Below are 13,294 nucleotides of genomic sequence, written 5' to 3' on the forward strand. Positions count from 1 at the left end.
CCATGAAAAATACAGGTATCCCATGAAAGGCACAGGTGTCCCATGAGGTACAGGTGTCCCATGAAAGGCACAGGTGTCCCATGAAAGGCACAGGTATCCCATGGAGGCACAGATATCCTGAAGAGAGACATAGGTATGCCATTAGGGGCATAGAACTAACCCTGGACTGAGCCCCAGTCCCAGTTGAGCCCCTGACCTTGGCTAAGCCCCTATCCCAACTGAGATTTGATCCCGACTGAGCCCTGATCCCAACCGAGCCCCAGTCCCAACTGAAGCCCTGACCTTGGCTAAGCCCTGATCCTGACTGAGCCCCGATCCCAAATGCGCCTCTGACCTTGGCTAAGCCCGGATCCCAACTGAGCCCTGATCCCGACTGAGCCCTGATCCCATCTGAGCCCCTGACCTTGGCTAAGCCCTGATCCCGACTGAGCCCCAATCCTGACTAAGCCCTGATCCTTTTCCCCTATCCCCTGCTGAGGCCCTGAGCCCAGGCCCAGACAGCAAACTCAGGTCTCAAGTAAGATGTGATGGGAAAGCAGAGGTCATCGGAATGCAGGCAGAGCTGTCCAGCACTGACCTCGCCCATGAACTGCTGCCTCCTGGGTGGGAGGCTTTACCTGCGTTGTTGTTGTTGTGAGCTGCCAGAGAGTCGGCCCCTACTCATGGCGGCCCCGTGCACAACCGAACAAAACTTTGCCCAGTCCCGTGCCAGCCCCATGATCAGTTGCAGGTTGGATCATTGTGCTCCACAGGGTTTTCACTAGCTGATTTTCAGAAGTCAATTGCCAGGACTTTCTTCCTAGTCCTTCTTAGTCTGGAAGCTCCACCAAAACCTGTTCAGCATGCTTGCAACATGCAAGCCTCCCACTGACAGATGGGTGGTGGCTGCGCATGAGGTACACTGGCTGGGAATTGAACCTGAGTTTCTCCCATGGGGACAAGAGTTCTACCACTGAACCGCCAATGCCTCTTACGTACATTTGTTGTTATTAGGTGCTTTGGAGTTGATTCCGACTCATAGCAACCCCATGTGACAGAGTAGAACTGCTCCATAGGGTTTCCCAGTCTGTAATCTTTATGGAAGCAGATCGCCAGGTCTTTCTCCTTTGAAGCCACTGGGTGGGTTCGAACCACCAATCTTTTGGTTAGCAGACAAGCGCTTCTCATTTAATCCTACAATTATCCCCATGTTATAGAAGTAGTCCCCCTTCTAGGAATTTACCCTGAAGATACAGCTCTAACAAAATTCTTATGCAGAGGCTTATTCATTGACGAACAAACCAATATGTCTTGGAAGAAGTACAGCCAGAATGCTCCTTGGAAGCAGGGATGGTGAGACTATGTCTCACATACTTTGGACATGTTATCAGGAGGGATCAGTCCCTGGAGAAGGACATCATGCCTGGTAAAGTAAAGGGTCAACAAAAAAGAGGAAGACCCTCAACGAGATGGATTGACACAGTGGCTGCAGCAATGGGCTCAAGCATAACATGATTGTGAGCTTGGTGCAGGACCAGGCAGTGTTTCGTTCTGTTGTACGTGGGGTCGCTATGGGTCGGAACCAACTCGATGGCACCTAACAACATTCATTGATGTGTGGTTTGTAATTGCAAAATAACAGAAAATGCCCAAATGCCTATACCCAGGAAAGTGGCTGAATAAGCTATGCTGAGCCCACGGTGGAGTACTACGCAGCTGTGAAAAGGGGAGGGCACTGCTCTATGAACAGAATGGTGTGATTTCCAGGACCTAGTATTACATTTTTTTTTAAAGTGCAAAAAAGTATATGCAGTATGCTACTTGTTGTGTAATAAAGGAGAAAAAATATGCACACATATCTGCTTAATTTTGCAAAAGAAACAGGAAAGATAAACCAGGAACTAATGAAATTGGTTAGCTACAGGAACTAATGAATTGGTAAGTAAGATGGAAACTGGAAAGAGAAAGGAACGATGCTCTCTGAGTGAATCGTATAGTAGTCTTTGGGTAGTTTTCAAAGAAGCCCCTGGGCAGCACCAACGGTTCAGTGCTTGACTACTAGCCAGAAGGTTGGCAGTTCAAACCCACCCAGAGGCTCCATGGAAGAAAGGTCTGGCAGTCTGCTTCCCAGTGGTGTCGCTAGGGTTGGTGTCACCCAGTGCGGTAACTCATGGTGTCACCCCCCTATGGACCTCCTCCTGTACCAGACCATACAGAATCCTTACTAATGTTTTATGTACTAATATTACTCTTAAATCGTAATTCCATATATCACTCCTTCTTTTCTTTTAATTACTACTTCATTCTTAAAAAAGCTATTGATAGAGGTTCACAAATACTAATTACCACAATACTGTAGCTAAAACACCAGAAAATTTGACAAAATCAGCGCCTATATAAACGCTGACAGTACCAAAAACAACAGCGCATGCTTGCAGCTCGTGCAGACGAAACCACGTGATTTGAAGCGTCATTGTAATTGGGTACTCATGGCAGCGCTGACCGGAGTGCGTTAGAAGGTTCAAAAAGTAAATTAGCATAAAGTTTTAGCCTTGTGGGTATACTGAGACACATCAACTGGGCTTACAAAAACTGTTTTTGTTGTTATCACTAACCACAGAGATATTTTTATAAAAAAATAATAAATTTTGGCTGAAAGGCCGCACAAAAAGTTTATAGACAGTCATTTTGGTGTCGTCCCCTCTGACGGTGTCCCCCGGCGTGCTCTGCACCCCCCTGCACCCCTCTAGTGACTCCAGTGCTGCTTCCGTAAAGATCGCAGCCTTGAAAACCCTATGGAGCAGTCTAGTCTGCACACACGGGGTCACCGCAAGTCACAATCGGCTTGATAGGAACCGACAACAACAACAACAACACAGTTTTTAAAGCTTTGTTAATGTTTTCTATACTCAAAAAATATAAAATTAAATCAACAAGGATGGAGAAAAAATGCTTTAAAATGAAATACAAGTAGAAAACAAATGACCCGAACTGTAGTCCAAGAGAACAGTATAACCACATCGAAGAAAAAAAAAAAAAAGAACCAGCCCACGTAAATTTCAAGCAAGTGCTGGGTGGAAAAATAAAAAGAACGACAAAGAAATCGTGAACTCTATTTAGCAGGTTTGTCGTTGGGAGCGGTATGCGTGTAGCAATTCTGAAACTATCGTGTGTATTATCGGTTTCAGAAAAGTAGCTGATACATTGATTTTACTAGGAACCAGGTTCTTCACTAAAAACCAAAAATCAAACCTGTTGCCTTTGAGTCAATTCCGACTCATAGCAACCCTATAGGACGGAGTTGAACTGCCTCGTAGAGTTTCCAAGGAGCACCTGGTGGATTTCAACTGCCGACCCTTTGCTTAGCAGCCGTAGCAGTTAACCACTACGCCACCAGGATTTCCAGGTTCTTTACCAGCGGAAGAAAAAATAAAAAACCATCAAAGTAAGTGAGCCTAAGCCTTGCCATCCTCGCTAATGAGCTTTCTGGCTGTACTTCTTCCAAGATAGCTGTTCATTCTTCTGGCAGTCCATGGCGTATTCAATATTCTTCGTCAACACCATAATTCAAAGGCATCAATTCTTTGTCTTCCTTATTCATTGTCCAGCTTTCACATGCATATGAGGTGATTGAAAATACCACGGCTTGGGTCAGGTGCACCTTAGTCCTAAAAATGACATCTTTGCTTTTTAACAGCTGCAAGAGTTCTTTCGCAGCAGATTTGTCCAGTGCAATGCATTGTTTGATTTCTTGACTGCTGCTTCCATGGGCTTTGATTGTTGAGAATACTGTATGGAGTTTAGCTAATAATAACATGCCAAATATTGGTTTTTAGTTGTGACAAATGGACCACACTAATATAAGACCTTGTTGTATCTTTTCACCACCATACTTATTCAATCTATCTGCTGAGCAAATAATCCGAGAAGCTGGACTATATGAAGAAGATCGGGGCATCAGGATTGGAGGAAGACTCATTAACAACCTGCGATATGCAGATGACACAGCCTTGCTTGCTGAAAATGAAGAGGACTTGAAGCACTTACTGATGAAGATCAAAGACCACAGCCTTCGGTATGGATTACACCTCCACATAAAGAAAACAAAAATCCTCACCACTGGACCAATAAGCAACATCATGATAAACAGAGAAGATTGAAGTTGTCAAGGATTTCATTTTACCTGGATCCATAATCAACACCCATGGAAGCAGCAGTCAGGAAATCAAACAACGTATTGCATTGGGCAAATCTGCTGCAAAAGACCTGTTTAAAGTGTTTAAAAGCAAAGATGTGACCTTGAAGACTAAGGTGTGCCTGACCCAAGCCATGGTGTTTTCAATAGCTTCGTATGCACGGGAAAGCTGGGCAATGAATAAGGAAGACTGAAGAAGAATTGACGCCTTTGAACTGTGGAGTTGGCGAAGATTATTGAATACACCATGGACTGCCAGAAGAACCAACAAATCTGTCTTGGAAGAAGTACAACCAGAATGCTCCTTCGAAGCAAAGATGGTGAGACTTCGTCTCACATACTTTGGACATGTTATCAGGAAGGACCAGTCCCTAGAGGAGGACATCATGCTTGGTAAAGTAGAGGGTCAGCAAAGAAGAGGAAGACCTTCAATGAGATGGATTGACAACAGTGGGCTCAAGCAATGAAGTGAGAATGAGCAGGACGGGGAAGCGTTTCGTTCTGTTGTACAGGGGGTCGCTATGAGTCGGAACTGACTCGACAGCACCTCACAACAGCAAAAACAGTGTAAGACTTTAACAACAAGGGAGACCCGGTGTGGGCTAGATGGGAACTCTCGGTACAGTCCTGCAATTTTTCTGTCAGTCTAAAACAAGTTGTAAAAGATTATTTGTTTTATAGTAAAAACATGTATATTTTCAGCAGAATTTAAATGTGATGGATGAGTGGATGGAATCTTGGCTCCGCCACATCCAGGTGCGTAACTTCAGTGGAATGACTCAACCTGTGTGCCTCGGTTTCCTCATCTGTAAAATGGGGGTGATACAGCTCGGACGTCATGCGGCAGTCCTGAGGTGGTGGGAGACGTGAACCACAGTGTAGGACAGACTGAGTGGCGCTATCTTTATCATCGTCCTCAACCTCACCCAAACTGGGCAGCGGCTGCTGCTGGAATTTGGAGGGGAAGTGGCAACAGAGCGTCTGCCACTGTCTCGCCATTCAGGGAGGGCGGTTGGGAGTCCACCGCCTGGCTCAGAGTGAGCACAGTCCAGCTTAGCTCTGGTACTGCTCCGGCACAGGTGGGTGGATAACAAGTAGAACTTCCCCTCCTTCCCTATATTGCTGTCCACACCCCCTCGACCACCAAAACCGCTGGCCCCAGGGAAGACGATCCGAGAAAGAAACAGGAGGGAAACAGGATGCTGGCGACCGGGTCCTTAAGAAATCACAGGTTTCCAGAATGTCATTTTTTTAATGCTTCAAGGGGCCCCGCAGAAGGTGAGGGAATAAATACAGAAGGATGGGAGATGCAGTACGCCCTGGCCCCAGCCTGGGAAGGAGGGGGTGCCTGGGGGCCTCAGCTTTCCTCGTCTGTAAAACGGAGGGATGGGGGATGGTCGCTGAAAAGGACAGCGTTTCCGGGTGGCCTCCTGGTCCCCTAGGAAAGGGAAGACCCTGCGCTGCCTCTGACGTCCGCTAGGTGGCGCCAGAGCCCGCGTCTCTCGGCCTGAAGGACCACGCCTCCCTTCCCGGGGGTGCGTCCTGTCCAGGGGGCCCAGACCTGCACAGGAGGTGATATCCTGGGGGTGAGCCTCCTTCTTGAGACACATTTACTCAAATCCTCGAGCCCCTGCTGTTTTTTTGTTTTAAACCCTTTCCCCCCCTCTGGCATTCCAAATGGCCATTTTGCTTCCCTTCCAAGCAGGGAAACTAAGTCAAGGAAGAGTGAACTGTCCTGGTGAAAGGCAGAGAGGGGCGGCCACCAGTCTTCCACCTCCGACTTGCTCGATCGAGGCTCTCCTGCCACCCGGGCCTAGACTGACAAGGGGCTTTGAGGTCCAGCGGAGCCCTCGGGCTGCCCCGCGCGCGCCCCTGGCCGCAGGGCAGGTCTCAGCTCCGGAGGGACTAGGCCTGGGTCACAGCAGGTTGATCTCGTCCAAGTAGCGGGCGAGCACGGAGTCCCGCACGTCTTTGAAGACCTTGCGGATGTTCTGCGTGTCCGTGGCGCACGTGTAGTGGCTGAAGAGGCGGCGGGAGCGCGGGCATTTTTTGCTGCCTATGGCGTCTTCCGCACAGCCCATGTACATGCCGATGTACATGTCCAGGATGAACCTCTTGGCTGCCTCAGCATCCTGCTTGGGGCCTGGGGGAAAGGATGAGAGGCGGTCAGGATATGTGGCGTGGGGAGCGCTGGAGAAGGTACCACGAGGGGCGCCCCTTTTCCATAACCAAAGCACCAGGGCTGGATGCGCCCCAACAAGAACTCTGACCAAAGTTCCAGTGGGTTGACGCCACCTCTTGGTTTTACAGCTGGTCACATGACTGGGTCCAGCCAATGGGAGCATCAGCTGGTTCAGGAAGTCACATGACCTGAGATGGCCCAATGGGGTTTTGCTTTGGGACTTTGGGCAGAATTGTGGTGCTGGGGTTGCGGGGGAGCCTGAAGTGGCACAAAGAGACATCCCAGTACTACGCAGAGGGGAATCTGAGGCCAAGGGAAGGGAAGGGGAGTCCCCAAAGGCAGCTTGAGTGGCTCCCTGGTGAAGCTCATAGGAACAGTCATTACGTACGTGTTGAAAACGCAATGTGAATTAGGGGCTTTTGGAGTCCCAGGTCTTACTCTGTAACTGACTGTTGTTGTTGGGTGCTGCTGAGTGCTTTCTGACTCATAGTGACCCTCTGTGACAGTGCGGAATGGCCCCACAGGGATTGCTGGGCTGTAGTCTTTATGGGCCATCATGTGTCTGTCAGTTTGTTGTACTGTGGTGCCTTGCATATCGCTGTGATGTTGGAAGCTATGCCACTTGTATTTCAAATACCAGCAGGGTCACCCACGGCAGACAGGTTTCAGTTGAGCTTCCAGACTAAGACAGACTAGGAAGAAGGACCTGGCTGTCTACTTCTGAAAAAATTGGCCAGTGAAAACCTTATAGATAGCAACAGAACATTGTCTGATATAGTGCCGGAAGACGAGCCCCTCAGGTTGGGAAGCACTCAAAATATGACTCGGGAAGAGCTGCCTCCTCAAAGCAGAGTCAACCTTAATGACATGGATGGAGTCAAGCTTTCAGGACCTTCATTTGCTGATGTGGCATAACTCCAAATGAGAAGAAACAGTTGCAAACATCCATTAATAATCCGAACGTGGAGTGTACAAAGTGTGAACCTGGGGAAATTAGAAGTTGTCAAAAATGAAATGGAACACCTAAACATTGATATCCTAGGCATTAGTGAGCTGAAATGGACTGGTACTGGCCATTTCGAATCGGACAATCATATGGTCTACTATGCCGGGAATGACAACTTGAAGAGGAATGGTGTCGCATTCATCATCAAAAGAACATTTCAAGATCTATCCTGACGTACAACGCTGTCAGTGATAGGATAATATTCACACACCTTCAAGCAAGATCAGTTAATACGACTATTATTCAAATTTACACACCAACCACTAAGGCCAAAGATGAAGAAATTGAAGATTTTTACCAACTTCTGCAGTCTGAAATTGATCAAACATGCAATCAAGATGTGTTAATAATTACTGGTGACTGGAATGAGAACGTTGGAAACAAAGAAGGATCAATAGTTGGAAAATAAGGCCTTGGTGATAGAAATGATTCTGGAGATCGCGTGATAGAATTTTGCAAGATCAATGACATCTTCACTGCAAATACCTTTTATCAACAACATAAATGCTGACTATACACGTGGATCTCACCAGGTGGAATACACAGGAATCAAATCGACTATATCTGTGGAAAATGATGAAGGAAAAGCTTAATATCATCAGTCAGAACAAAGCCAAGGGCCGACTGAGGAACAGACCATCAATTGCTCATATGCAAGTTCAAGCTGAAGCTGAAGAAAATTAGAACAAGTCCACGAGAGCCAAAGTACAACCTTGAGTATATCCCACCTGAATTTAGAGACCATCTCAAGAATAGATTTGAGACATTGAACACTAATGACCAAAGACCAGATGAGTTATTGGATGACATCAAGGACATCATACATAAGAAAGTAAGAAGTCATTAAAAAGACAGGAAAGAAAGAAAAAAAAACAAACTGGATGTCAGAAGAAACTCTGAAACTTGAACGTAGAGTAGCTAAAGCAAATAGTAGAAATGATGAAGTAAAAAAGCTGAACAGAAGATTTCAAAGGGCAGCTTGAGAAGACAAAGTAAAGTATCATAATGAAATGTGCAAAGACCTGGAGTTAGAAAACCAAAAGAGGAGAATATGCTTGGTATTTCTCAAGCTGAAAGAACTGAAGAAAATATTTAAGCCTTGAGTTGTAGTATTGAAGGATTCTGTGGGCAAAATATTGAATGATGAAGGAAGAATCGAAAGAAGACAGAAGGAGTACACAGAGTCAGTGAACCAAAAAGAATTGCTTGATGTTCAACCATTTCAGCAGGTAGCATATGATTAAGAACCGATGGTACTGAAGGAAGAAGTCCAAGCTGCACTGAGGACATTGGCAAAAAACAAGGCTCCAGGAATTGACGGAATACCAATTGAGATGTTTCAACAAACAGATGTAGCGCTGGAAGTGCTCACTCGACTATGCCAAGAAATCTGGAAGACAGCTACCTGGTCAACTCACTGGAAGAGATGCATAGTTGTGCCCATTCCAAAGAAAGGTGATCCAACCGAATGTGGAAATTATTGAACAATATTAATATTACACACAAGTACAATTTTGCTGAAGATAATTAAAAAACAGTTACAGCAGCACATTGACAAGAAACCACTAGAAATTCAAGCCTGATTCAGAAGAGGACATGGAATGAGGGATATCATTGCTGATGTCAGATGGATCTTGGCTGAAAGCAGAGAATACCAGAAAGATGTTTACCTGTGTTTTATTGACTATGCAAAGGCATTTGACTGTGTGCATCATAACAAATTATGGAGAACATTGTGAAGAATGGGAATTCCAGAACCCTTAATTGTGCTCATGTGGAACCTATACATAGATCAAGAGGCAGTCGTTCGAACAGAACGAGGGGATACTGCGTGGTTTAAAGTCAGGAAAGGTGTGCGTCAGGATTGTATCTTCTCATCATACTTATTCAATCTGTCTGCTGAGCAAATAGTCCGAGAAGCTGGACCATATGAAGAAGATCGGGGCATCAGGATTGGAGGAAGACTCATTAACAACCTGCAATATGCAGATGACACAACCTTGCTTGCTGAAGGTGAAGAGGACTTGAAGCACTTACTGATGAAGATCAAAGACCACAGCCTTCAGTATGGATTACACCTCAACATAAAGAAAACAAAAATCTTCACAACTGGACCAATAAGCAACATCATGATAAATGGAGAAAAGATTGAAGTTGTCAAGGATTTCATTTTACTTGGATCCATAATCAACACCCATGGAAGCAGCAGTCAAGAAATCAAACAACGTATTGCATTGGGCAAATCCGCTGCAGAAGTCCTCTTGAACTGTTAAAAAGCAAAAAGTCACTTTGAGGACTAAGGTGTGCCTGACCCAAGCCATGATATTTTCAATTGCCTCATATGCATGGGAAAGCTGGACAATGAATAAGGAAAACTGAAGAAGAATTGATGTCTTTGAATTATGGTGTCGGCGAAGAATACTGAATACACCATGGACTGCCAGAAGAATGAACAAATCTGTCTTGGAAGAAGTTCAGCCAGAATGCTCCTTAGAAGCAAGGATGGCGAGACTTCGTCTCACATACTTTGGACATGTTATCAGGAGGGAGCATTCCCTGAAGAAAGGCATCATGCTTATTAAAGTCGAGGGTCAGCGAAAAAGAGGAAGACCCTCAGCGAGATGGATTGACACAGTGACTGCAAAAAATGGGCTCAAACATAAGTGATTGTGGGGATGACGCAGAACTGGGCACTGTTTTGTTGTTGTACATAGGATCACTATGAGTCAGAACTGACTTGCTGGCACCTAACAACAGCAATCTTTATGACAGCAGATTACTAGGTCTTTCTCCCATTGAGCCACTGGTGGGCTCGAACTACCAACCTTTCGGTTAGCAGCTGAGCACTTAACCATTGCACCACCAGGGCTCCTGGCTGAGTTACCTCGTATAACTCGTGTTTACCTCTTTGAGGCTCAGTTTTCTCATTTGTAAAATGGCGATTGTTACAGTCCTGAGCCCCGTAGCCTTGTGGTGAAGGTACAACGCGATCATGTAGAGGACTTCGTGTTCAATTGTCACAAGCTTTTGTGATTATGTGTGATCATCATTATTTCGGAAAGGCAGGGTAGCCTAATGGTTAAGGGTGGAAGGCTCCAGATTCAGATAGCCTGGCTTCAAATCCAGCCTCTACCACTGACTGGCTGTATGATTTTTGGCAAATGATCGCGCCACTCCGTGCCTCAGTTTCCCCATCTATATGACGGTGAGAAGAATAATTCCTACTGCATAGAGTTTGAATGAGAGTTAACGAGTCCCTGTTAGCTCTAGGGGGAGCCAGCTGCCATGTACTGACTACCCTGAGGCCGCCATGCTGTGAGGAAGCCCAAGCTCCACGAAGACGCGCTGGATTTGAGACACCGAATGGAGAGAAAGAGACAAAGACAGGAAGAGAAACACACACCAAGGCACACCAAGGCACCAGACGTATAGAGGAAGAAAAGCTGTCTTGGAAAGATATCTCCAATCCTAGCCACCCCAGCTGATTTTGTGTGGATACATCAGAGACGAATTTACCCAGCTGAACCCTTCCCAAAAGCCTGACCCACAAAATCGTGAGTAAAATGGGTGTTTTTTAAGCCACTAAGGTAAGGCCTCTGGGTGGTGACTACTGACTGAAAGGTTGGCAGTTCACACCCACCCAGCAGCACCACGGAAGAAAGGCCTGGTGATCTGCTTCTGTAGAGATGACAGCCAAGAAAACCCTATGGAGCACTGTTCTACTCTGACACACATGGGGTCGCTATGAGTTGGAATCAACTCGAAGGCAACGGATTTAGGTTTTTTGTTTGGTTTAAGCCACTAGGTTTGTAACCTCAGTGAGGGGTAACTGGGATCTTTCTACCACCTCACTGGATCCTCAGAGTGGCTGTCTGAGCAAGGTGCTAGCTAATACATACCTTTCCTACCCATGTCCCTGGATTAACCAAAAACCTACATCCCCTCTGTAAAATATACTAAAGGGTGCCAACACTTGAGGAGCCCTGCTGGCCCAACTGTTAAGAGCTCAGCTGTTAGCTGAAAGGTTGGTGGTTCAAACCCACCCAGCGGCACTGCAGGAGAAAGGCCTGGTGATCTGCTCCTGTAAAGATTACGGCCTAGGAAACCCTACTGGGGCATTTCTACTCTGTCGCATGGGGTCTGAGTCAGAATCGACTTGACGGCGCCCAACAACGACAACAACCCAACATTTACCGTGCGCCTCCGCAGTTGACCTGGGCCCTCTGCCCTTCTGGTTGAACTGAAGATTTGATCCCCAACCTGTTTATGCCAGTTGTACTTGTCTTGATTAATACACAATTAAAGGAAACATTAACTGCTTGCTGTCAGGTCGATTCCTACTTCTAGCGACCCTATAGGACAGAGTAGAACTGCCCCATAGGGTTTCCGAAGAGCCCTGGTGGATTCCAACTGCTGACCCTTTGGTTAGCAGCTTAACCACTGGGCCGCTAGAGCTCCAATGTATACACACACACACATACACACAGTAAAACCTGTGACAGCCGGAAGCTGTGTAAGGCAGAAAACTGTCAGAAAAGGAAAACTCAAATATTTTCCACTGACAGACGCAGACAGAAAAGAGGTAAGACTGTACCCTGTCAAAGGCAGAAAACTTGCGAGACCCAGAAAAACAAGGCAGTCCTGTCGAGTTCCGGCTCTCACAGGTTTCACTGTATGTATATGGTGTTGCTCTGAGCCATAAGCGATTCAATGGCATACTACAAGTATATATATACTAATTCCTCACTTTAAACTGGATGACCTAAGTGGAATTCTGCTGTTTTATCCCCATGTTACAGGTGGAAAAACTAAGGCCAAGGGAGGTTAGGCAGGGGAAGCAGCTGGGCCTGGAACTCAGGTCTGTCTGACCCTAAGTCCTATTCGAAGCCCCAGTGACTCCAGGCTGGTGTAAGACCTGGACTAGCTTTTCTCTTGGGAGCTGTTTTTGGGAAGTGACGCTTGTAGAAAGCCCTAGAACCACTCACCCTGGAAACTGGGGAAGTAGGTGGCCAGGTGGGAGGTGGAGATCTTCTCCTCAAGGATGTCGGTCTTGTTGAGGAAGAGGATGACCGATGTGCTTTTGAACCAGGGCAGCTCCAGGATGGTGCCGAACAAGGCCAGGCTCTCCTTCATGCGGTTCTGGGTTGGAGGCACAGGTGGGTTAGTGCTCCAGCCAGCTAGCTCAGCCTTTACAGGAAACCCTCACCCACGTGGAGGTGGGCCCCTTCCTGCCCTGCTGGGCCTGACTGCGTGGCCAGCTGCCTGATGTGGCTTTGTGCCTGCCCTCAGCCTGTGTGCCCTGCTGTGCCTGGACGTGTGTGGTCATCGATCTGGGTCTGCGGTTGGGGGTCTGAGTGTCCTTCCTGAACGTGTCTTGTTTGTGGATTTCTCTCTGGACCCAGCTGTGTCTTGTGTATCTGGTCGCATCTTTGCCCGTGCCAGCGTGCAATTGCACATTCGTGTGTGATGAACATCTGGGTGACTCTCAGCGTGTGTGAATGTCTTTGTGTAGCTGGGGACGCCCGCATGTCTAGCTTCGGCCAGAATCTTCCGGCTGTATGTATTTCTGTCACGTATAAGTAAAATGTGGTCTCGGATGTGTGGCTGAATACGAAGAAGAGACATGTCAGAATGACCCAGAATTCATTCGACCTGATTCGGTCTGAAAGCCGAAATTATCACTTCTGAACCTCCTAGCCCCAAACTGTGTGAAGCTTTAACCCCTGAAAGCACACATCTCTTAGATAATCACTTTTCTGACTTGCATGTTGGTGTGTTAATTAGGAAGAAAGTTCACACTTACAAAAGAAGAGCCCGCGCCAGCCTTTCTGAATCAAGGCAACAATGTGACTGTAGAAAGTGGCCAGTCTTCTGTGCCGGCTGTGAGGGGCTGTGAGGGGCTGTGAGGGGCTGTGAGGGCTGTGAGGGGCTG

The 13,294-nt window shown here is 46.8% G+C and overlaps 2 protein-coding genes across 2 annotated transcripts in view; both read right to left on the reverse strand.

Annotated features, from left to right (window-relative positions):
* S1PR4 (sphingosine-1-phosphate receptor 4) overlaps nt 1-13,294 on the reverse strand; it is a 23,963-nt gene that overhangs the window by 3,278 nt on the left and 7,391 nt on the right. The window contains 1 exon segment of the mRNA XM_023733290.1: nt 12,348-12,501. Coding sequence (XP_023589058.1) covers nt 12,348-12,501 — 154 coding nt within the window.
* On the reverse strand, nt 4,550-7,010 carry GNA15 (G protein subunit alpha 15). The gene has a single exon (XM_023733289.1). It carries the CDS (start codon nt 6,634-6,636, stop codon nt 6,091-6,093), a length of 546 nt encoding a protein of 181 aa, XP_023589057.1. The 5' UTR covers nt 6,637-7,010; the 3' UTR covers nt 4,550-6,090.

The sequence above is a fragment of the Trichechus manatus genome, unplaced genomic scaffold (assembly GCF_000243295.1).
Source record: "Trichechus manatus latirostris isolate Lorelei unplaced genomic scaffold, TriManLat1.0 scaffold00057, whole genome shotgun sequence".
NCBI classification, from domain to species: domain Eukaryota; kingdom Metazoa; phylum Chordata; class Mammalia; order Sirenia; family Trichechidae; genus Trichechus; species Trichechus manatus.